This window comes from Notamacropus eugenii, chromosome 1 (genome assembly GCF_028372415.1).
Source record: "Notamacropus eugenii isolate mMacEug1 chromosome 1, mMacEug1.pri_v2, whole genome shotgun sequence".
NCBI classification, from domain to species: Eukaryota; Metazoa; Chordata; class Mammalia; order Diprotodontia; family Macropodidae; genus Notamacropus; species Notamacropus eugenii.
Genome location: NC_092872.1, coordinates 172,328,847 through 172,354,220, shown reverse-complemented (window position 1 = coordinate 172,354,220; position 25,374 = coordinate 172,328,847). Strand labels below are relative to the sequence as shown.

The 25,374-nt window shown below is 41.1% G+C and overlaps 1 protein-coding gene across 1 annotated transcript in view; it reads right to left on the bottom strand.

Moving 5' to 3' along the window:
* The window catches only part of FAH (fumarylacetoacetate hydrolase), a 53,874-nt gene that overhangs the window by 11,403 nt on the left and 17,097 nt on the right, over positions 1-25,374 (bottom strand). The window contains exons 5-12 of the mRNA XM_072618940.1: positions 19,444-19,534; positions 16,687-16,784; positions 16,501-16,553; positions 16,015-16,114; positions 15,574-15,704; positions 9,852-9,927; positions 6,852-6,898; positions 2,794-2,895 (exon numbers count right to left, since the gene is read on the bottom strand). Coding sequence (XP_072475041.1) covers positions 2,794-2,895; positions 6,852-6,898; positions 9,852-9,927; positions 15,574-15,704; positions 16,015-16,114; positions 16,501-16,553; positions 16,687-16,784; positions 19,444-19,534 — 698 coding nt within the window. The remainder of the gene's footprint in view (positions 1-2,793; positions 2,896-6,851; positions 6,899-9,851; positions 9,928-15,573; positions 15,705-16,014; positions 16,115-16,500; positions 16,554-16,686; positions 16,785-19,443; positions 19,535-25,374) is intronic.

Sequence of the window (25,374 nt, the reverse complement as noted above, 5' to 3'; positions counted from 1 at the left end):
GAATGTAATCTCCTTGAAGGCAGAAGTCATCTTGCTTTTCTATTTGTATTTCTAGGGCTTGGCACAAAGTAAACTCTTAAATATGCTGCTTCATGTATTCACTCAAAGAGGCACACAGACAGAGAAGGAGGAAGGTCTACGGCAAGGATAGCACGGCCATTCTTGCTCCGTTCCTTCCTACCTCGTGTGCTGCAGCCTGGGGGACAAGTGAACAAGAACATCACGGTAAGGGTTCTTTCATTGCCTTATGATACTTTTCCCTAAATCCATCTTTACATCACTATGCCACCCTTTTTTTTTTTCCTGTCATTTGGATACACAACCATATCCTAGATTCAGAGTATGCTGAAGCCAGCTCATACAAGCTCCTAAGAGCCTGTGTGAAACCTTCAGGGGGAGCACTTACAGCTCAGAAATCAGCCAATGTTATAAATCAGGGCTTGATTGACTGCTTCGTCTACTGTCTAGACTTAAGAAAGGGATAAGGAAAGTGTGAATAATGCAGAATGTACTTAAAAAGATATGATGCATACATTTTGTTTTCTGGAGGGCCAGTTGTTAAGTATTTGCCAATACATCCCTGACTAGACTTCAGGTATTTAACACACTATTATTTATACTTGAGAATCTTCTGTATGTACATAACATTAGAACAGATATAAGAGCTAAGGAAGCATAGAATCTTAGAGCTGGAAAGGATCTCAGAGGTCAAGTAACTCAATATCCTCATTGTTCAGCCTGGAGAGGTTAAGAAGCCTCACACAGCTAGGAACAGGGCCAAGACTAGAACCCGGAATTTCTGACTCCAGTTTAAGGGCTCTTTCCACTACAATTCTTGTTTATAGACCATGAGAAAGAAGGATTTAAATAATCTGTAAAATGAGGGAATTGAACTAAATGACCCCCCCAAATCCTTTTCAGTTCTAATCTATGATCCTATGACTCGGGCATTGATAAGGTTTAAAATATCTGCTGCATTGCCCTAGTATGATGGATAGGAGTCATCCATTTTAATCAGGCTTTATTGAGGTTCCACTACTCCATAAATGGCCAGAATGAGGGGCTCATGGAAGAGGGAGAGGGGATCAATAAATCATGAAGCACATTGCAAGGAGACAGTTGTTCATTATTAACTACAGGTAAGCTAGACTCCAACTAGTACAGAATATGAACTCTGGACGGTATCCAAGATGAAAAGCAGGCGTTAGCCCTGGAATAATTCTATGAACACACAGATAAGCAGGCAAACCATTACAAATGGAGTTGTTAGCCCAAAGTAATAGAGAAACAACATGTACTTCCTGGACAGGACGGTGGATGTGATTAAGAAGGAACTAAAACACATCCTGGACCCTGAGATTATAAAATCAAAGTAGCCTTCAGGGTACTTAGTTCCCACAAGAAAAGAATGTTCTTTGGGTCAAGGTTATCACAATGTGAACAACTGTCCAATGAAAATCTTTAAGAGTTTGCAAATACAAAAGGTTGCATGATGTACTCTCCAAATCTCTATTTACAAAGAGTAAATACAAAACATGACGAATTTCCTCTGACTGGTCTGAATCCTTGGAACTAACCCTAAGGGTCTGGTATCTTTGTTTGTGTTGTGTTGTGTTTGTCCTTCATTCTCAAAGAGGACCATGACATCCACTGATGACATGACTTGCAGTTGGCTTTGATTTGAGGGAGGGAGGGCTGTGGGAGGTCACCAACCCCACTTTCTTCTCCTGAGCCATCTGGGTACAGTGGCCTGATATTCAGTAAATAGGGGAAAATGAGCAAACTGAGTCACTATTCTTAACATCCCGTGGTGCAGGCTAACATTTTGCCTTACCCTGCAGGAGTAAGGTGTCTTCCACTTCCAAGGCTGACGGACACAGAATGCATGGCCAACCCTAAAGACAGCCTCATAAAGAAGCAGAAAATATGTACTCTAGGTAGGCATGCTCATTTCAAAATAACAACACTGGCATGACTCAAATTCTTTCCTTCTTGCCCATCATCAACTAATAATCATCCCTCACATTTACAAAGCCTTTTATAACTTTCAAAGTACTCCAATAACATATATAACATCTCACTTGGTCTTTAAAATTACTCTGTGACAGGGATAATGACTGTCCCCATTGTCTAGATGGTGAAACTTGGGCTCAAACTGATTAAGAAGTGCCCGGCAGAGCTGCCCATGGGACTCAGACGTTCTGACTTTCAATTCTATACTCTATTATACACTATCACTAGAGTGGCTGATTAAAGGCAATGCCTAGGAAATGTTTTCTCTTCATGAATTGCTTTAAATTTTCAAAATTATTTGTTTATTATTAAGTCTTCTTGAAAGGTACAAAAAAGACAGATTTTGTTGGGGTTGGTTTTTTCTTCCAATTTTCATAACAAATAGAACTCCATACTTATTATACCAGAAACAGAATAGAGACCACCAAATCACGTACATATTCAAGGTTCTTCTGGTCACACAGGGAAAGAATCGAATTAGATAACAGACGTAAAGATCATAGAGGTAAAAAATTAAATAAATGGAAAAAAGATAAAAGATGGGAAATAGATGGAAAATAAAAGCTTTGAAAACTTCAAAGCAATGTATGAATGTTACCGTCATTATTATTATATTGGAGTCTAGAAGAAAACTGAAGAGATCAGTAAGAACGACCTGTAAGGAGATAAGGAAGGGTAAAGGGTATAGAAGCACCATTTTGAGGATGAGTCCAAGACTAGCCAATTCTCTCAGGCAGACTGTTCTTTGATGGACAGCTGCCACAGCCATCTAATACTCACAGGCCCACTGATGGTCCCAGATGCCAAGAGATCCCCAGGTTGGAGGTTGCAGCCATTGACGGCGTGGTGAGCAAGCTGCTGCTTCATTGTCCAGTACATGTGCTGAAATGAAGAGGAGAGATGAGTAAGCTGGGAAGAGAACACTCTTAAGACCAGGCTCTTCACCCAACATTTTCCTCAACAGCACAAGCCGGATAAAGCTAAGCTGACTTGACTCTATCAAGAGTCAGTACCATAGGAATCAAAACTGTAGCAAGATCCAGGTGGTAAAGGGCCTCAGACAGGAGGTAATTCCCCAATCTGAGGCTTCATAGACTCACTTCTACTCAAATAGGCTCCTTTTTACAACTTCCCCAAGAAACTGACAGCCCATCCTCTAATCTTATATATGTCTTACTTACTTACTATACTATCTGTGTCTTTGCAGTTCCTAGTTCCCTCATTTAATCTGGAGCAGCCTTCATGACAGCAACTCTACCAATTCAGACTGATCCCATCCTTACAATATTACTCCAAACTCACCTCCTAGAAGTTTTCAGGATTAACCTAGACCAGCTAGTCACAAAACTATAATAAGGAATTTTTGCACTGGGGACTGGGAGAGAGTTAAGAGAACACAGGGCAGAGAGAGCTCATAATGTAGGCACTGGGGGAAAGAAGCATTCTCTGGGATATTGTGTAGTTTCCATGCTACTGAAGGACTGACCACTGATGGGAAGGGAAGGGCTAGGAAGGAAGCATGTGTAGGGGGAGTGCTAAATCACCTCCAGGATCAAATAAATAAATTACCTTGGTTTGGCATTCAAGGCTCTCCACAATGAGGCCCCCTCTTACCCTTCTGGACTTCTTACACCTTACTCCCTACCCTCTGACCCCTAGACACACACACACATACACACACACACACACACACACTCACACATACACACAGAGACACAAACAGACACACACAGACACACATAGACACACACACACAGACACAGACATACACACACACACTCTCTCACACACAGACACAGACACAGATGCACACGCACTCTCACACACACACAGACACACTCACAGACACACAGACACACTCACACACACAGACACACAGACACACTCACACACAGACACACACACACAGACACACATACACACACTCACACATACACACTCACACTCACACACACACACACACACACACACACACACACACACACATACACACACACAATACCTCTACTGTTCCCTGAGCATAATAACTTCATCTCCAGAGCAGGCATTTCCATTGCTGGTTGGTCTCCATTCCTAGAATACTCTTCAGTCTCACCACTGGCTCCTGGACTCCCTGGCATCCTTCAATTCCCAGCTAAAATCTCATCTTCTACAAAAAGCCCTTCTTGATCTCCTCCATGCTAGTGCTTAATAAATACTTATTGACTGACTGACCAAATTGTGGTACCCAAGGACAAAGCTCCAGTCATTCCATCCTATGCCTGCCCTGCCCACTAAATTCACTGTTCTGTGACCCCTCAGTTTCCAAAACTCACCTTAAGCTATTTTCATGCCACTTTGTAAACATTCACAAAGATTTTTAACATTTATGGGCTTTTCTCACCCAACTAGACTATAAGCCTCTCTTAGGCAGGAGCAGCATTTTTATCACTCACTCTACCACCTTCTGCTACATTCAGTAAGATTGTCGAATGACTTATTCACTACCCTGTGAAAAGCCATAATAAAAAAGCTCAGGTCCAGGACCAAAAGAACTCAGGGTGAGTTAAAGGGAAGTCAGACAGCAAGGAAAATAAAGGGGTCAGGGCACACTCAGACCGTACCACCCAGAAAGACCTAACGTCAGCAGCAATTTTTTCCCACTGCTCTTTTAAGTAATAGCTTTTGATATCTCATTTAGGGAGCTAGGTGATGCAGTGGATGGAATGCTGGGCCTGGGGTCAGGAAGACTTCCTTAGTTCAAATCAGTCTCATTCACTAGCTGTATGACCCGGGGCAAGTCACTTCACCCTTGTTTGCCTCAGTTCCTCCATCTCTAAAAAGAGCTGGAGAAGGAAAGAGCAGACCACTGTAGTATCTTTGCCAAGAACCCCAACTGAGAGTTGAACGCAATTGAAAATGACTAAACAAAAAAAATTTCATACCATTAAGAGAAATGATGATTAATAACCAATGATTTGGGGGGATCCAGAGTTTCCCCTTTTCCTATAGTCCTTATTTCCAAGTTCTTTCTCTTGAAGAACATTACTGGTAATGAGGTTGAATTAACTCTCTTCAGTCTAGGTCAGACCCCACCCAACCTTACAAAGAATTTAATCCCATTGTGTTCTATTCTGGTTTGGGTGGGGATAAATTGATTAGATTGCCCAAGACTGGGGGTAATTTAAAAGAAAATGGCATAATCAAAGTTCATTAGAATAGGTTCAGCCTCTCTTCGTAATTAATATTCATTATCTCTCATTACATGTTACCCAATCAGAGTTGATTGCCATCCTTTTGAACACCCACTCTATAAGACCATATAAGCCTTGAGTCCTGAGGGTCTTTAGCATTTAAGAGCCCCACTGGCCTCTCTCATCAAAATGCTAGTGTTATTAACAAAATGACTAATCACCCAGGAATTAAGTCTCTGGAGCTTTTTAAACGCCACACCATCATGCTTCTTGATATTTAAAGGGAATGAGTCACTGAAAAACGGGAAGCACTTTGGGGGGACCAGACCAAGAACCACATGCCCAAGAAAACAAACTGATTAGAAGATACACCCCAAGAGGAGCCCCATGCCAGGAGCCCAAGACAGCACCCAACTAGAACGAAAAGAGATAGAAAACGTGTTGGCTCCCTAAAGAGGAACAACGTCAGAACATTGCCTCTTCCCAAAGACAGCTTCAGTCCTTGAGATGGGAGAGTGGGGTGATAATTCAGGGTTTACATGAAATACCTGACCAGGCGTTCATAATCTGGAGTCTGGGAAATTCTTTTTAAAAGTATTTTGATAACTATTTCAGTGGAATTGGTTTTCTTTCTGATCCAATGTATCTTACTCTTTGTATTTAAAATTATTTTGAGAAGGGTTCCATATGCATCACCAGACTGCTAGAAGGGACCCTAACACAGAAAAGGTTAAGCAGCCCTCTCTGGAGGAAAGATGCAATGTATTCCAGAGTCTTACAGTCATTGAGTGAGATTTACATTAACCATTTACTTTCCTTGGGGGAATGAAATTATATCCATGCTATACACACTCCTCCAGGAGCAGCAAAGAGAGAAAAGTCACTTTAGGGCTGGAGGGCAAGTCAGCCCTTTTCCGTGAAGAGCCTAGGGCAGGGTCTAAGCATGAAACAAGAGACCTGTCTGGGCACACACACCTAGACACCCCAGCTCAATCTACCACATTTGCCTGAGGGGTCTGCAATCTAATTCAGATGCTGATGTAACTGGTGGGTTGCTCCAAGGCAGGAAAGCAAAAGCCTCTTCTTCCAGAGGATGCTGGTAAACCATAACCCCAGTCCACAAGCTGGTGCCTCTGCCTTTCCAGTCTTTGAGGTTATCTCATGATCCCATTCCCGATGCACGACTGGGTTACCGGCTATGCTTCTCCTGCCAGAGCTTTCTGACTTCTTGGCCTTTCCTCCCATTGTTCCCTCTTCTCCTTGACCCCTATAACTCCTTCCCCATAACCTCAGCCTATCAAAATGCTGGCCATCCCTAGATACCCAGGTCATGTCATTTTCTCCAGGAAGTCTTTCTTGTTCTCTTAGTTAGAACTGATCTTTCCCCCACCTTCTGTATCATAAAGTACTTGGAAACTGTCTTGGCCTCTTGCTAGACACCATTCCATAGTATAGTTATTGTTTAGTTTTTACCAAATTGAGTATTTATTTGTCTGTTGTTAGATTTCAAGTAAGATGAGGGCAGGGAATATATTCTAATTGTTTCTGTATCCCACTCATTGCTTTGCACAGTCTTCATCGCTATTGTTTTGCATACTTCTTTATAAATATCTGTTGATAGAATGAGTCTACAACATAGAAATGGGGTATGGTCCAAAGTCTTACCTTAAAATTAGATCTGCATATTGTAACTGGTTGGTTCATTCCTTCCCCTATTTGAAAAAAAAAAAAAAAGGAATATCACTGGTAAATTGTCTTGGGGCACCTAGGCATTTATTGTGCACTACATAGCACTGGTCCTAGAGTTAGAAAGATTCATCTTCCCGAGTTCAAATCTGGTCTCAGACATTTGCTAGCTGGGTGCTCCTGGGCAAGTTGTTTAAATCTGTTTATCTCAGTTTCCTTATGTGTAAAAATGAATTGGAGAAGGAAATGGCAAATCACTCCACTATCTTTGCCAAGAAAATCCCAAATGGGGCCAAAGAGTTAGATATGACTGAACACACATTGGTATGCTTTCATGAACAGTGTGTGTGTGTATGTGTGTGTGTGTGTGTGTGTGTGTGTGTGTGTGTGTGTGTGTATTTCATTCACCATATCATTGATCTTCTTAGAGTAAAGCATCCTTTCTATCAGTGGAAAATCTTAGCCAAAGTGATTAGCCTTTCAGAGAGAGCATCCTGGCACAGTAGAAAGCATGCTGGATTTTGAAGTAGTGGCCTTGAATTTAAGCCCTAATTCTGACACTATTTGTGTATCCTTGGACTGAATCTCTAGACTTCAGTTTTCTCACTTTTTAAAATGAGAGGTGCCTCGAGATGCCTTGTAAGGCCCCTTCTGGCTCTGAAGCTGTGATCTCTTTCCTCAACTTTAAAGTAAGCTGATTGGACTAGAAAGCTTCTATGGGACTCTTGTCTTCCTTCTCCATCCCATCGTCGACAGAGTTGCCAGAGTGATAACCTTAAAACACAGGTCTGATCCTGATCTCCCCTGCTCAATCAACTCTACTGGCTCCCTACTACCTTTAAAATCAAATACAAACTTCTCTGACATTTAAAGCCCTTCACAACCTAATTTTCTAGTTTTATTATATATGTGTATGTGTTTGTGTGTGTATACACACATACACACATACATACATACTCACATACACATATGTATCACACCCTTTCACATGCTCTTTAGCCAAAGCAAACTGGCCTCCTTGCTCTTCCTCACATAGGACATTCCATCTTCTGTCTCTATGACTGAGCAGAGAGAATGTCTTTCTCTTCCTCATCTTTGCCTCTCTAAATCTCTAGTTTCCTTAAAAGCTCAATTCAAGAACCATCTCCTACATGAGTTCCTTCCTGATGATGCCTCCCCTCCAAATGATGTATTTATTTCGCATGTAATTATCTGTGTACAAGTTGTCTGCCCTGATAGAATATAAACTCCTGGAGAACAGGAAATATTTCACTATTTGTCTCTGTATCCCCAGTGCCTAGCACAGAGACTAACACATAATAGATGCTTAATAAATGGTTCCTGATTGATTTCCTCTTGAAAAATAAGTGATTGATTAAATAACATTCTTCCAGCTGACAATACAACATGGCATGGAAGAAAGTCTGCCACTGAAATGATCATGCTGTGTTCAGATGGTAAAATTCAATTACTTAGTAGCATGTAAAATCAGAATTACACGAATTCAGGAAAGTGGGGCTGGCATGTTAGCAAAGAGATAGTACAATAAGCATGAAACAGCTGCAAATGGCAGTAGGTTCACCAGTTTGTCCTGATTCTGTTACAGTGACATAGTATGGACGGGCTAAGGATTGCCTGCAAGCCACTGAGCTGAGCCTAGCATAGCGCCACACACTGAGAAGACATTTGTTATATGTATTGTAAGCTGAATTTAATTGAATTCGCAGGCAATTTTAATTTCAGAGGAACGCCAGAGCAGTAATGCCAATATTCAACTGGTCTCCCAAAGTTAACTTCTCACTTGTGGAATGAGAATCAGTTACCCCTTACTTGGTTTAATGGGCATCTCTGGGGGATCTGTTCTCCTGCCAACAGCTCTGTACCTGGGAAGAGGCCAATGCCTTTGAACTGAGAAACACAAAGGACCAAAGGAGGTGAGAAAGAACAAAAGCACAGAGGGTGCGCTAAGTACAAAAAAAAAAAAGGGGTAGCCAGGAAAATCAGGTAGTGATGCAAAAGAGAAGAGACAATGAGAGAGGAAGGAATGCCAACTTGGCATTGAAAATGACTCTAGGTTTTTTATTTATAGGTTTTCTACTAAACAAATACCTTAAGTTAAGCAGCAGGAAGCTCTGAGCTGCACTGCCTCCCTTGGTCCAGTCCCAAGCTTTCCCAGTGCAGAAGAAGGGAGAAAGCACACAGCACAGCACCAAGAGCACTAAACTTCAAACCACTGAACCTGGGTTCAAATCCTAGCTCTTACACTGACTATCTATATGACCTCAGATAAGCCAATTAATGTCTCTGAGTCTCAATTTCTTCATTTATTCAATAAAGGGATTATAGCATGAGATAAACTCAGCTCTAGATCTACAACAGAAGAATATCCAGGGTCATACATTATAATAGGAAGGGTGTGTTCGTCTTTTGTTGCCAAAGAAGACCAGGCCATCAGAGAAATGATGACATGACTTGCACTTGACTTTGTTTTTTGAGTGAGGGCTGTGCAGGTCACCAGCCTCACTTCTTCTCCACAGTCATCTGAATCCAGTGACCAGATATTCATCAGGATGACTAGAGATGACCCAGGATGAGGCAATTGGGATTAAGTGACTTGTACAAGGTCACACAGCTAGTGAGTGTCAAGTGTCTGAGGTGAGATTTGAACTTAGGTCTTCCTGACTCCTGCAGTGGTGCTCTATCCACTGTACCACCTAGCTGCCCCAATAGGTAGGGTAAAGGGGCGGAAGACTGTCTATACTTTAAATTTTTGGCTATTATAGCTTAGCTGGGCCATGTCCCTCTGTCACCTCCTCAGCTCCCACCATTTGGGGGCAGACAACTAAATTCTATCTGCCATACTTCATCCCCTTGGCAGAAGCAGCCTGTAATCAGGCAGCTTATCTCATCTCCTCTGCCACAGAGGAGATCAAAACTCCCAAAACTTTGCTTCCAACCCAGCATGAGTACATACAGTACCTTTCAAAGCCACAAAGAGGTTGATGTCAAAGGTATAGGGCTCTTCATGACAGAGGTAAGGCAGTGGCTTAGGGTCCTGTAAGGGAAGAGAACATGAAATGTAAGTTTTAGTTCATGACAAATTTTTCATACCCATTATCATCATAACTAGCATTTATGGAACACTTTAAGGTTTACAAAGCTCTATATAAATACGACCTTAACTCATTTTATTCTCACATGTACCCTGGAAAATAAGGGCTACTATTACCCCATTTTTTATAGATGAGGAAACTGAGGCAGAGGTGAAATGACTTACTCAGGGCAGCACAACTAGTATCTCAAGCTAGATTCGAATTCAAGTCTTCTGACTCCAGGGCCAGCATTCTGTCCCCTGAGCTGCCCCTAGTTCAATTATTAAGTTTCTATAATATACGCAAGGCACAAGACTAGGAACTGGGGACATAAAGTCAAAAATAAAAATGGTTTCCACCTTCAAGCTTACATTCTACAAAGATTTCAACTTTCCCCAAGATCATGCCTGGGAACCCTTAACCTTAGAAAATGAGCAGGAAACTGTCATCGATAACAAGCACTTATCTAGGACTTATTGTACCCAAGACATGGGGCTAGGTACTGAGAAGACAAAGAAATAAAATAAGCCAAGTTCTCTGCTCTCTAAGGATTTACGATACAGCACAATCCAAAAGTCTTAGAGTGGTTTTAAACTTTCATAATTTTAAACTGCATGAAGATGTTTGGGACATGCTGTATAATTCGATAAATATTCATTTAAACCTTATGTATACAAAGCACTATGCTGGGATCATTCACTACAGGAGATAAAAAGTTAAGATGAGGTCCCATCTCTGTGCTCATTTGCTTGCCATCTGGTATAGGGAAGGGACACACACAGAAAATGACATAATGCTCTGCTCTGTATATATGAGGGGTGCTATACAAGGTGCTGAGAGTTGGTGGGGACTGAAATAGCTTGCTACTATTTGGGTGGAAGGAAAAGGGAAAAAATCAGAGTAGGCTTCACAGAAGTGGAAATATTTTAGTTATGCTCTAACTCAGTGCTTCTTAAACTGTGAAAAATTTGGCAACAGTAAAAGTTTTCTGGGCATTCAATGACCAAAAATTAATTCAAAAATCAAATGGGGCAGAGAGTAGTATGAAACAAGGCTAAAAAGGTAAGCTGGTACCAGACTGTAGAAAGACTTGAATACAAGGCAAAAAAATGCCTGAACTTTACTCAGCAGGCAATAGGGAATCAGTGTTATAGGGTGGAAAGAATTACAAGATCTAGGTTCAGATCCTTGCTCTAACACTTAAAAGCTATGTGACCAGAGGTAAATCACTCTGTGGTAATCCCTCAGTCTCAGTATTCCTATCCATAAAATGGGGCTGATAATCAATTTCCTATCTCACAAGGTTGCTGTGAGAAAAACAGTTTGTAAACCTATATACTTCATAAATGGAAGCACTGTACAGTGAATACAAGACTGAGGTTGAAATCCCACCTCTCACATATACTAGCTATGTGACTCTAGGTGAGTCACTTAACTTCTCAGGGATCCCACAGAAGGTGCCAACCTACATTAATAGAGGAAGTTTGTTACCAGAAGCTCCCTACCTCAATATATTAATACAGGTCCAATGTTTAAAGAAAAAAGGGGGAAAAGGCAGAGAGACATGACTAGTGACACGCATGTGGAAGATTAATCTGACATCAGTGTGAAGGACAGATTAGAGGGTGGGGGGATAAGGAGGCTGAAAGACCTCTTAGGGTTTTGCAACAGTTCAAATGAATGTTAATGAGGGTTCATACTAGGATGAGTTAGGAACTGGGGAAAATGGGGATGGGGATGAGTGTTTCTCAATAATATCAGAAGCTACAGAGAAGTCAAGATAAATGATTTTTAAGAGAAGAGTAGTAATAAGTTTGTCCAGACAAAAACAAGATTATAAGAGAGCTGGATAAGTGGTTAAGAAAGGGAAGTCTGGGCCTGGGAATGGGAAGCTGCCTTCTCTAACAAATAGTCTGAAGGGGCTTTTTTCCTCTCCTAACTCTGGAGGATGACTAAGTTTCCACTTCTAAATGACTGTTTAGTTTTGTTTGGTTCTCCCTGGGAGGTGCTCCAGTTATGAATTGAAACAACACTTGTCCACAATCAAATAACCAGTGAACTAACATAACCAATACTTTTCAGAAAATTATTCAGAAAATAAGCAGATTCCAGCTGCATTGTGGGGTCAGTGCTTCCTCTAGAAATATTATTGAAATGAAGATGGCCCTAGATTTCTTTTCGTTTTCTTTGCTTCCCACCCCTTAAAGAGGGACCAAATCGTTGCTATTACCACACAAATAGCTGAAGTTTCTAAGTTGCTTAAATTACTGAGGTTGTCCTGTGTTTGGGACAGCACTAAGATCTGCTAAGCCCTTAGAGGAGGTCTAATCAAAGGCAAAGAATTTAATTCAGGCATTCACAACTTTCTCATCTTCAATGGAGAGGCACAACTCTCATGAAAAGGTCTCAGCATTTTGCCTAGCTTTATCTAGGGTCACTGAGGTGGTGCAGTGGCTAGAGAGCTGGGCCTGGAATGAGAAAGACCCGAGTACAAATTCAGTCTCCTCAGAATACTAGTTAAGGGATCCTGAGCAAGTCACTAAACTTATCTTTGCTCCTGTTTCATCAACTGTAAAATAGCGGGGTAACAATACCATCTACTCCCAGGGTGGTTGTAAGGACCAAATGAGATAGTTGTAAAATCCTTAGCGCAACGTTATTATTGTGACTTGTGAAAATGTCGTGACTTTGTGGCAACTTAATATTTGCCAAGTGCTTAGCACAGTGCCTAGCACATAGTAGAGGCTTAATAAATGCTTGTTTCCTCCCTTCTATATAACTAAGTCAAATCAAGAAGCATTTTTAAGCTCTTACTATGTGCCAGGAATTGTGCTATTTATTTATTCAGTAAAATATCTACTGAGTATTTATTTACCGAGTAGATGACCAGTGACAAGCTACTTTGAAACCCACAGCCCAACTGAATGGAGAGGTGGAAAGCACTTTCTAAACCTTAAACTACTATTTAAACCGCAGCTATTCTTGTTATCTGGACGGAATATGAATTAAATGCTGTCCTGAAAGTCCAGCAGACCTGGGTTCAAGTCTCACCTCTGAAGTACACTAGCTACAAGACCCAAGGCTAATCACCTAACCGCTTGGTTCCCAGGCAAAGTCTCGAAGACTTTCTAATAGCAGAGAAGGTACCAGTCTCTTACATTTCCTTCTCCTTAACTCAGAGGAGTAATCCGCTCCCTCACCTCTTCACCTGACCCCCTTTTACTGTGAACCTGGGCTGTAACTCCTTTCCTCGAGGCCAAAGTTAAGATCTGCAAATGTGGGGCTCATTCCTCCCCTCCAGTCTTACTCTGATGCCTTGCTGTGGCATACAGATGACTCCTCTTTTTTGAAGACTGTGTCAAGAAAACCCAGGCTGTGGTAGATCCTACCAAGCTATAAAGGATTTACATACATCTCCTGTGATCACCTAAGTGCCTACCTGGCTAAATTCTGAAAGACTATCACCAATTCAGCCATGGCAATAAGAAAAACTGCCTTCTTAAGGCAAAAAAGGGTTACAATCCACATTAATGGAGGGGGTACCCATACTGATGAAACATGGAAATATAAGTGAAATTTATTAGACTTGTTACTATCTGTACTGAGAGGTAGTAGGGATGTAATGACTGGAGAACCAGGAAAACACGGGCTCAAATCCTACCTTAGACATACTATAAGAATGAATATTACTGTATCTTGTTTTGCTCCCACAAATGTTCTTGAAAAAGTAAAGCTCCTAGGCTGATGGGAGCTTGAGATAAGATAAGCATGCATAACCTGTTCAGCCAGGACAAAGGGGAACTACAAAGTTGGGGGTGTGACAAATAGCTCAGGGCGGTCACAAGTGTCCTCACTACCAAGCCTGGGAAATTTGTATAAGGAGGGATATAAGGTAATAAAGAGTGTAACTGAGGAATTTGAACCAACCCTACCTCTAGCGGGAAAGACAGAACTGTATAACCTCACTCCTGCTTCTGTATCAGTGTGGGTTCTCTTAGTGAGCACCACACTACTCGGGAGAATCATGATAAATGCCTTCTTCTGCCTACTCTGTTTTGAGTTCTTTCAGTGAAAATGGGTCTCCCAGCTGGCATGCTACGAGGGAAGCAATGGGCAGCAGCAGCTCGCCCAGACCAACTCCCTAACTTTGCCTGGGAAGTCCTGTGATCCCCAAACCATGTTTCTCATACCTACTAACTGACCCTGTGCAAATTCCTCACACTCAAGGCTTCTAGACAACTCTCTACAGATTAAATAGCTGTCAACCTGCATTGGTAGAGGAAGTCATACTGGGAATTTCTCATAACATTGAAACAAAGACCCAGGTCCAAACTAAAAACAGTTTGTGCTCAGTAGACACTTAGGATATGTGCATTCTTGGAGGTAATGAAAAAGGGTGTAGGTAAGCTAATGAGTAAAAGGAAGCTTTTGGGGGAATTGGATAAGACAGCAAGATAGTTTTACGTTTAAAGGGGCTTCTGGCACTAAAAGGCTAGAATACAAAAAAGAAAATGGAGCAGTGCCCAGGTACTACCCACAGGCTATGTGCCCAGGAAAGAGTGAGAAGAGATCAGGTAGATTTGTGTGTGCATGTGAGCGTGTGTGTGTGTGTGTGTGTGAGAGAGAGAGAGAGAGAGAGAAAAAGAGAGAGAGAGAGAGAGAGAGAGAGAGAGAGAGAGCGAGAGAGAGAGAGAGAGAGAGAGAGAGAGAGAGAGAGAGAGAGAGAGAGAGAGAGAGAGAGCAGAGAGACAGAGAACGTATTACAGCTCAGAATGCCAGTGGGTTGCTTGGAGTTTTATCTAGGTTGAATTTGAAGGCAGAAAGAACCTTGTTTCTTCAGAGTTAGAAAAAGATCAGATGCAATGGGGTCTATTAGGAGTTAAGGGCTTTATGTCCCACCCTGCCCCTCCCTCCCAAACACACACACACACACACACACACACACACACACACACACACACACACACACACACACACACACAGAAAGGACAAAGGAAGAGACCTATGGAGTAAAAGTAGAAATGACTGCAAACACCTAGCTGATGTATTAACATACGTTAAACATTTAATATATTGTTTGGGGCCAAAGAACATTGGAATGTCAGAAAAGGATGCTCCCATCAGACAAGGGCTCCCTGTTCTGTCAGAGATCACTTTCCACACCCAGTACAGTTTGGTTATTTCTTCTGAAAATACTTTAACCTTGGAACTGAGTATCTCATTCCCCCCACATCCTTAAAAGGCTACCAGATGGAATTCATATATATTTTAAACATTTTAAAAACAGTCCCTGTCAATGAGTAAAACTTGTTATGATTCTAACATGCCACATGTTCCAAAGCAAAAGTATATACATATACATATATATGTACACACACACACACCACGCACACGCACACGCACACGCACACGCACACACACACACACACACACACATATATAAATATTCTTTTTATTTCTGGATAATCCTCAGTGGATTTGCTTTTGCATGCTACCATGCAACTACATGCTGCACCTCTACGTAAAGCAGTTCCCAACAGGAGGAAAAAAAAAGGTTTTTCCCCATGGGAACATACTGGTGAGAAGAATCCCTTTCACCTGGTGCTTACCTGCACTGGATTTGGCAGCGTGAAGGGCATGAGTGCTTCCATGGGCACTACCCATGGGGAGATGGTTGTTCCAAAGCTCTTCCCCAGGAATGGCCCTAGAGGAATGTATTCCCACTTCTGGATATCTCGAGCTGCAGTGGGGAGAACAAGATACCTGTGGTTCACTCTAAAACTTTCTCCAAGGCAAGGTTAAAAACATAAAAGATTCATGGGTATTTGAAAGGAAAATTCATATATACTAAATAGTATCACTAACCATCATTAATAATATTGATGCCTTAAATATTTCAATTTCACTGGACCCTAATATTAAGATAATGATAATAAATGAAAATACTCTCCCACAATTATCCTGAGTAACTCTGAACAATGATCACAATCTCTACTGATTCTACAGAGGGACCTGGCTCTCACAGTTGCTTGAACATTTAGGTGTATTACCACTCCAGTCGTTCATGAGGACCATTCCAAAAATATGCTCATGAGCTTTGTTAATGGGAATTGGCTCTCCGAGTGCATTCCCAGGGCCTACAAAGAATGCCTGATGTAGAAGGAGAAAATACCAGTCAGAATTGAGAAGCTGCGGTTTGAATATCACTAACAGACTATGATGGCAAGGAGGGTACATGTTGGTTAGCTCTAATCCAGTGTCAGTAAAGTGAACCGCACTACAAACTGTAGAAAAATCCAAAAAACCATCAACATTTCAAGTGATTAAAATCCACTGGTCTGACAAATTATAAAGCATTTTCAGAATCAAATCATCAACCCAAAGACATTCTGTTTTCAGACTGAATACAAACAAAAAATCTCAAGGTGCCTACCACAGGGGGCAAAACACCACTGGGATTCTTGGAAGGGTCTGTTCTCCAGAGAAATAAAGGTCTTTTACATAAGTGGCCATCAGAAATTGCATACGTATCTTACCATTTCCAACTCAAAGTCCAAAAGTTTGGAAAAACCATGTACCGGAGGCTTGGCTGGAAAATTGAGACAAGCAAAAGAGATTGCCATTATTTATACAGTCCTCTTGGAAAGAACTATCATACTTCATGGAATCCACATGGCTGTGCCATTGGTAAATCTATTTACAGCGACCGTAAGGGAACTTACTTTCATCAGGGCACAACTGTCCCACAGGTCTGCGGATCGGTGTGCCTGATACCACAACAGAGGAGGCTCGGCCATGATATCCCACTGGCAAGTGCAGCCTGGTTCAGAGAATACGTGTAAAACAACACTTGTCAGTAATAATCAGTATTTCACATTGGAACATGGAAGTCAGAAACATACTGTTTGGGGTCAAATTAGAGTTGGGTTTTGATCTAGTTTTTCTTTGTTATAAGGAAAGATTCAATAGAGTTTGAGGAAGGCAATATATTGCGAGATTATTCTGGTGTTTAAAAAAAACCCATAACCTCCTTCCTTTGTTTGCAGAAGAGTGAGAATACAGGTATGGGGCACCACAACTATATGGCTAGAATCATTTGATATATTGGTCAATTTTTAAAACTGCTAACCGTGTATGTCACACCAAGAGTCTACCCTAGGCCCTGTTCACTTTTCTTTCTACAGTCTACATCACTGGGTGATATGACCAGTTCCCATGGATTCAATGACTACCTCTATGTAGATAGCTCCTAGACCTACATCTCCAGCCTCTGCACCTTGAGCTGGTTGCTCCCCAGGCTTTTTTTTCTCATTTCAACCCCTTAGAATCCCTAGCTTTCTTTGATTCAGCAAGAGGCCTTTTCTCATTCTCCTTGCCCTCTCAGGTTACCTTGTATGTGCTATGCATCTTGAACATACTTAAGTACTGTACCTAGATATTTTCTTCATCATTAGAATGTAAACTCCTTGAGAGAAGCAATTGTATTGACTTTTTCTCTATATCCTCAGTGCTTACCACAGCGTCCTGCACTGAGAAAGTATATTTTTAATAAACGCTTGTTGACTGATGATGGAGTCTGTTGAATTGCTATTCTATTTTCTATTTTTCTTACTTATTCTTTGTTATGTGGGAATAGCTGGGGGGGCAGGGGGAGAGGAAGAATAAAAAAGGAAATGAAAATGACAGAAAAACCAAAAAAGATACAACATTTAAAATTAAAATTAAAAGGCATAAGGATTATTCATTTTAAAAAAGATGACTATAGATAAAATGGATTACAAGGATCAAAAGAGAACAGAATTAGAGTGAGACCAAGAGGAAAAAAGGGGGTTGGCCAAGAAGGCCTGGGAAGCCCCTTCCGGATCTAGATTCATGATCCTACGATGAAGGACAAATCTGGGCTCCTGCTAGAAAGCCTGGAGAGTCAGTTGTACATCTCTCCTTAAAGGTCCCCAGGGAAGGAAATTCCACAACTTCCCCTTGACTCAGACTTCCAAATATGCCTATTTGTTCTTCTGTCCAGAAGAGACAGGGAACAGATGGTCATAATTCTCACACAATAATGCCTCATACAGTTAACACTTGATTTTTTTTTTTTTGAGGCTGGTAATCAAGACTGCATATATATAATCCAGGCTCTTCTTTTGCCTTTGCCTTCTCACTACTGTCTGCCAATGTATGGCTCATTAACTTCTAGGGAGTTAAGAGTCTAGGGGCGGGGAAACAGGGGAGATCATCCTTGAGTCAACCCCGACAAGGATACTCTGAAGAAGCCAATGTGGAAATCTGTTTTGCTTGACTATGCTAATTTGTTACAGGAGCTTTGTTTTGATTTTGATTTTTCAACTGAAGTTGGGGTGCAGGGAGATGTGGGAGAGAAAGAAAATAAACTTTTTTTATTGAAAAAAATTAACTTTAAAAGAAGAAGAAGGTCCTTGGCAGTTGGAGGGGGAAGGATGGGGATAACCGAGCCACAATGATCAGTTAGTTCAAACTCTGAGTCATCACAGCCAATATTCAAGATCCAGCAGTGGTTAGCTTTACATCCCCCAATCCCCCTACTCCCATCCTCACTCCCCCCCCCAAAAAAGCAAGCAGAGACAAGATTCTTTTGCGTCATCGTGGTGTATGGCCAGACCACTGCAAAGTATCCAAGCCTGAAGTATTGCTTTTTCAGGTGGTTCTATTGTACCACATGAAATCAGAAAAGGGCCCTGGTTTGCTAATTAGGATATGTGAAGGTCTAATCCTGCTCTAGCCATAACAGAGGCATGGATCCCCCATAGGTGACTTAGCTTAGAAAACCATATATTAACATTATCTATGTTCTATTGTATTATTATTTATCATGTTAAATATCTCCCAATTATAGTTTAATCTGATTACTCTGGAGGGTGGTAGCCAATGTTGCCTGGATCACCTGTTCAACATCTCTGATCTAACAGTAACTTCATTTTACAGATGAAGTAACTGAGGGCAGGAGAGGTGAAGGACATTCTCAACAGGAGAGCCTGGGGGAAGGGTCACATGGCCTCGGTTCCCATTCCAGCTATACTGACATCAGCTGTGACCTTGGGGAAGTTTTGAGCCTTCCAATTGATCACTTGTAAGATAGAGGAGATTATCTGTGCCCTTTCCACCTACTTCAAAGGGCTGTTGCAGAGACCAAAGGAGATAATGTTTAGGAGAGGACTTTGAAAACAATGAACCACCATATACATGCAAGGGATCATTTCTGGTTCGGAGATTCTAAGTATGAAATATTGACAAATCCTACCTTCAGAATTCAAGTGTAATTCCTCTGTACCCAAAGTACTTTATTTTCTCAAACTTAAAAAAATCATAATTCACTATGGAGCTTTTAAATTTCTCTCTCTTTTTGATTCTTATGGGCATTTTAAGCCCCTATGAGGAAAGGATCACTAAAAATATTATGTGATTATAAAAGAAAAATACTAAGAACTAAAGACAATACAAACCAGTTAGGCATCAAAGCATTTTCTTTCCCTCTGAACATGATTCCAACATTGGTAGCATGTTGTCGAGAGGAATAAAAGTCAGTATAGTCTCCTAGAGAAGGGAGAGAAAAAAAATCCCCATCAATGATAAAGCACTTCAAATGCTAGGAGACAACAGCATACCTCTCCAGGGATTGGTGGGAGAAGTCATGGGAAAAGATATGCAGCTTTATTTTTAAAGAAGAGTCACTTATTTAATAACACAAACCCAGTAAGAACAAATAGTCAACACTTTCAAAGAAACAGGCGCCAGTGAACAGCAAAATGTTTAGCTGAGTTTATGAAACAAGGTTTCCAAGTTTTAGGTAAATATCATTTGTAAATTTACCAAGCTGGCAGCTCATTTCATCATTTGCTTTCAGTATAAAATAGGGAAAAACACACTAACCCCCGAATCGGACAGAAGACATGGGGCCAAATCTGGACTCTGAAATTTACTACCTCATTGACCTTGGTCAAGTCACTTAACCTCCACGGGCCTCAGTTTCCTCATGAGAGGACAGGTCTAGATAGCCTTCAAGGTTCCTTCCAATTCTAGAGTCAAAATCCTACGATCTAATTCTTCTTGGGGCAAGTTCTCAACTCCTGGCAAGTTCTGAACCTATTCAGACAATTTCTCTGCTGCCCTCTTGTGTTTCTTCAAAAAAAAGCAGATTGGGTAAAAATAAGAAATTGAAATTGGTGAGGGGGTTCTCCATTCCTGGAAATGATAAAGCAGAGACTTGTTGATGGCTCACCTCCCAAGTGTATCATAAAGGGGGTTCCTACACCAGGTGGGACCCTAAGGTCCCTTCTAACCTGAAAGGGTTTGTTGAACTGAATAGTATGAGAAGAAAAGCCAAGAGAGATGAAATTGTATAGAATAGTTTAATAGTCTAGGAATCTATTAGGGATTAAATGATGCTGGTGCCCCGTTTTTGAAACCATATATGATGTAGGACTAAAGTTAGCAGATTGGTTGTAAGAATGAAAAGGACACAAACTTTTCTAAAATTTGGTCCTGGATTGAAAGGGATTCTCTAAAGCTTAAGCTGTCTTCCTTGAGAATATCTTATCTTTATAGAATCATTAAATTATAAATCTCAAAAATGAGAAAGACCTCCTGCCCCCTACATTTAGAAAGATAAAGTAAGGCCATCTTCATTTAACAGAAGCTCCTAAACAACTCAAGATAAGGGACTTGCCCAATGTCACATGGCTAGCAGATGATAGGGTATCAAAGGAAAAGGGGAAAAAGTGAAAATATCTCAGATCAGTCAGTATAGAAATGTGGAAGGGTTAGGGATAAAGAGGCCTCCCCAAGATAAAGAGGAAATGGGCATTGATTGTGTGTTGCTAGGCAAGATGACTGCTCTACATACTCCCTCCAGTTCAGAGGGAGGAGTAACTAATTAGGAGAGACTGTAATTTGGTCACCTTGGCTCAGGAATAGCCTTTTCTCAATTCAATTTCCTGCTGCTTCTACACAGGAAAAGCCAAATATATTAACTGGCACAAGCCTGGAAAATCCAGGCTTTGCTTCAAAGTCATGGGGATTGGCTTTTTTGACAAAAGTAAGCCAATTACCTTGATAGTGAGTGCTTGCTTTGCAAGCAGTTTGCTACAAAGACAACAAAACAAAATCAAATCTCTGTAAAACATTTGTAATCTTGAATCATTTCCTTCAACAGCATTTGTCTGAAATAACGTGCAGGCTGGGATGGAATCCTATCCACTCCCACAGAATTGCAGGTTGCAAATTTACATCAAGAGTAAATTGGAAATAATGTGAATAGAACACAGAGCCTGGAGTCGGGAAAGCCTGAATTCACAACTGGCCTCAGACACTTACTAGCTGTGTGCCCGGGAACAAGTTACTAAACCCTATTTGCCTCAGTTTCTGCATCTGTAAAATGAACCAGAGAAAGGAATGGGAAACCAGTCCAGTATCTTTGCCAAGAAAACCTCAGTTGGACACAACTGAAACAACTAAATAACAAGAACAAAATTAGAAGTAAGAATTCACAGCCAGAGTACAGTTCAAGGCTGCACAGTTCAAAAGCTGGCCACACACGTGTGCGAATCTACCTACCACATATAAATTTGAAAGTGTAATTTGTTTAAAGCTACACTAAGTAGACCTTATACCAAAAGCAGCCTGGTAGAGGTAAGGGTCAGAAACATGACCTTGCAAATTCTTTACAATCTCATATAAAAGTGAAAAGGGATATGCAGCAAAAACTTTCTAGGTACAAAATAAGGGAATTTGAGAGCAAAACTGCCTGAGGTGGAACAAGAGTGATGTAACAGGGTTTTACATGCATTGTTTGTGTTGAGGAAATACAACATTATGTCTTAAGAACAGCAAGTAAATAAGCAGCTAATATGTAAAAGTTCATAAAGGGGAGTAAGGTGTCATAAGTTTAGAGAGGTAGATTGAAATCCTTCATAATCTTGTGAAGAGTTTAAAATAACAAACGGAGGAATCTGCACTATACCTAGAAGGCAAGAGGAAAGCAATGGAGATTTTAGAGCAGAAGAGTGACATTTTCAGATCTGGGAGGAACATCCATTTGGCAGCTGTATGGACTCTGGATTCTTAAGAGGAGGGACTTCTGGCAGGGAGACCAATGAGGGTATCTCTAACACAAAAATGCATGAAGAAATGGAAAAAGAGATAAAGTGATGTGACGCAGGTCAAAGTGCTTTGGGGACAACCAGAAAAGTAAAATGTTAACTAACCAAATGCAAATCGTCTAGAAAAGATCTGAAAATGGAGAATACTAGCATAGATGAGGGAATGAGGATATATTTTACCTAGACCTTAGCAAAGCTTTTGAAACACTATCTCATAATATTCATATGGAAAAAAATGAAAATCTATGGATTAGTGGATAATACAATCAGGTGAAGTCAGTAAAGGTTAGATGTTGTTTAGTCTATTAGATGCGTCCAACTTTTTGTGACCTTATTTGGGGTTTTCTTGGCAAAGATACTGGAGTGATTTAACATTTCCTTCTCCAGCTCATTTTACGGATGAAGACACTGAGGTAAACAGGGTTAAGTGATATGCCCAGGGTCACACAGCTAGTAAGTATCTGAGGCCAGATTTGAACTCACAAAGATGAGTCTTTTTGACTCCAGCACTCTCTCCACTGTGCCACTTAGCTGCCCAAAGGGTTAGATGGTCTGACTTTAAAAGTTTAAGAGGCCAAATGTCAAGTCTATAGTACAGTAATCCTAAGATCTGGGCTTGGCCTATGCTATTCAGCAATTTTATCAATGACTTGGATAATGTATAGTGTGCTCATCAGACCTATAGAAGGCACCAAGCTAAGAAACAGAGCTGGCTCAATGGATGAGAATCAGAATCCAAGAGGATCTTAACAGGCTAAAGCATTGTGCTAAAAATAATAAAATGAAATTCATGGGATATATGTAAAATCTTGCATTTGGGTACCAAAAAAGGAAGTTTCCTAGTTATAAGATGGGGAAGGCATAGAAAGACAGCAGCTCAGAAAAAAAAGATTTGGGTGTTTTAATGGACTACAAGATCAATGAGTTAGCAGTGTGATGTGGCAGCCCCAATAACTAACGTGATCAAGGACTGACAGACATCAGAGAGGTTTAACTTCCAAGAAAAGGGACGTGAATTGGAAGTGTGTGGGAGCCTCCTCTAATCAGCTTCCCAAGACCCCTTTGTTACATTCAGTGTGAACATTTACTCCACAGAATTCAGCAATCTACAAACCAGGGCTTCATTTACTGTTTTGTTGATTGTCTAGATTTAAGAAAGTGTTAAGAATGCAGATTAAATTCGAATGTGTATGTATACGTTCCTGCCCCCTCCCCAACCCAGTTGTTAAATATTTATCAGTATACCCCAGCATTGTTCTATAAACACTGCTTGAGCAAAGCAGGTGTGCAGGAGAAGGTTCAGGGAAGGAAGTCATCCCCAGACTGGAGGACTATTACTCCTCCTCCTCCAAATAATTTTAAGTTCCTTCATAGCAGAGGCTGTCTTTTGTCTCTTTTTGTATCCCCATTGCTTAGCATAGTGCCTGCACATAGTAGGTACTTAATAAACATTGATGGCACTTATACAGCACTTTAAGGTTTTGTAAATTGCTTTACATCCATCATTTCCTTCGTGCCTCACAATACTCTCAGGAGGGACAATCCCTCTGTATTCTTTATCCTCCTCTGGATACCTGGAATATTGTTCTAGGAACTATATTTTAACTGGAGTGTCCAAAGGTCAGCCAGGATGACCATGAGTGTATGACCTAGGAATACTGGTTGAAGGAACTGGGCACGTTTGGCCAAGAAGAAAAAAAAAGACTAGAATAAGGGGTGGAGAGGTAGGGTGAGAGCTATGTTCAAGGATCTGAGCAACTATAATGTAGAACAAGAATGAGAGCAGCTTTGTTTGGGATCAGAGGGTGAAACAAGGAACAATGAAGTTTCAGAGAGGCAAATTTAGGCTTGGAGTCAGGAAAAACTTCCTAACAATGAGAGCTGTCCAAAAGTGGAATGACTTGTCTCAAGAAATGGTAGACTCTCCTCACCTAGGAGATCTCCAAGCATATTCCTGGTCAGACCCATTATAGTGAGGATTTCTTCTGCATACAGGTGGGAAACCAGATTTGGAGAAAGCCCTCGGGGATTCAAATGGAGCTACCTGACTATACCTCTAAACCCAAATCACTCTGGCTCTCACTGATTGGTCAATAATAGGTCTCAGCCCAAGCCTCACTTGCTCATAGTTTGGGTTTTGATGGCTCAGAATGAGTATAAATAACAATCCTTTCTGTTCTGGCCAGAAACATTGTTCTCTTTTGTGAAGTAGATCATCTTTTACCTCAATTCTTACTGAGACTTTAACTACTGAATAGGTGTTGTCTCAGACAAACTGAGACCTGGGAAAGACCTCTGGCCACATGGATGATGTGGCAGAATGGATAGCGAGCTGGCGTGGAGGCAGGAAAATCAGGTTCAAGACCTACTTTTCACACATGCTGGCTGTGTGACCCTGGGCAAGTCACTTAACATCTCAGTGTTCTAGGCAACTCTTTAAGACTAAGTTGTAGAGAACGTGTCAACCTGCATTGAAAGAGGGAGCTTCCTCACTCTGGAGTTCCTGAAACCAATAAAATCACAGGTATAGTCCCTATCCCTTGCTTTCTATATGTCTTCTCAGTTCTCAGTGGAGGACAGAAACATTAACTTGAGCTGTGCTTTCTTACTTGAAAGCTTTGACTTTCTGGATGATGGAGTCACCAAGACTAGAGATTATTATTTCCAATATTTGTAAACATCATGTAGTGACAGTAGGAAGTCCTTCACTGAAGACTCACTCCAGTGTCTCAGACTGGTCACAAGATGGATAAATATGGGTTTTCAAAAACTAGCTCAATTTCCACAGTCCTCACCCAACCAAAGATTGGTGGTATACAAGATCAGCCAACAAGGCTCTGTGTCCAAAGGCAGCACAAATGGAAGGTTTCCCTAAGAAATTCCAAGACTGATTAGAAAGTCTCATGGTGGTCACAATCTCCCAGGGACGACTTTGGAAGCCCCAAAGAGCAAGGGAAAGCGTGCCACCTGGCGACAGGACCACACAAGTACTAAAGGTCTCTAAGAAACCTTGCACTATGTCCTAAGACCACAGGGAGGGCCTGAAGACTCAATACTTTGAATCTCAAAGATTTATAGGGGCCTAACATCCAAAAAGTGAATCCAGGTAATCCAAGGGTAGACTAAGTAGTACTGACCACAAGGGCAGCAGAGCTTGGAGCCAGGTCCTGGTAAAATGTACCCTTTCAGAAACTAAAGCTAAAGGGAGAAATAACCAAAGGTGGCCTCACCAGTCTAAAACTTATTATGGCTATAGTTGTGCCCCAATTTCCAGTC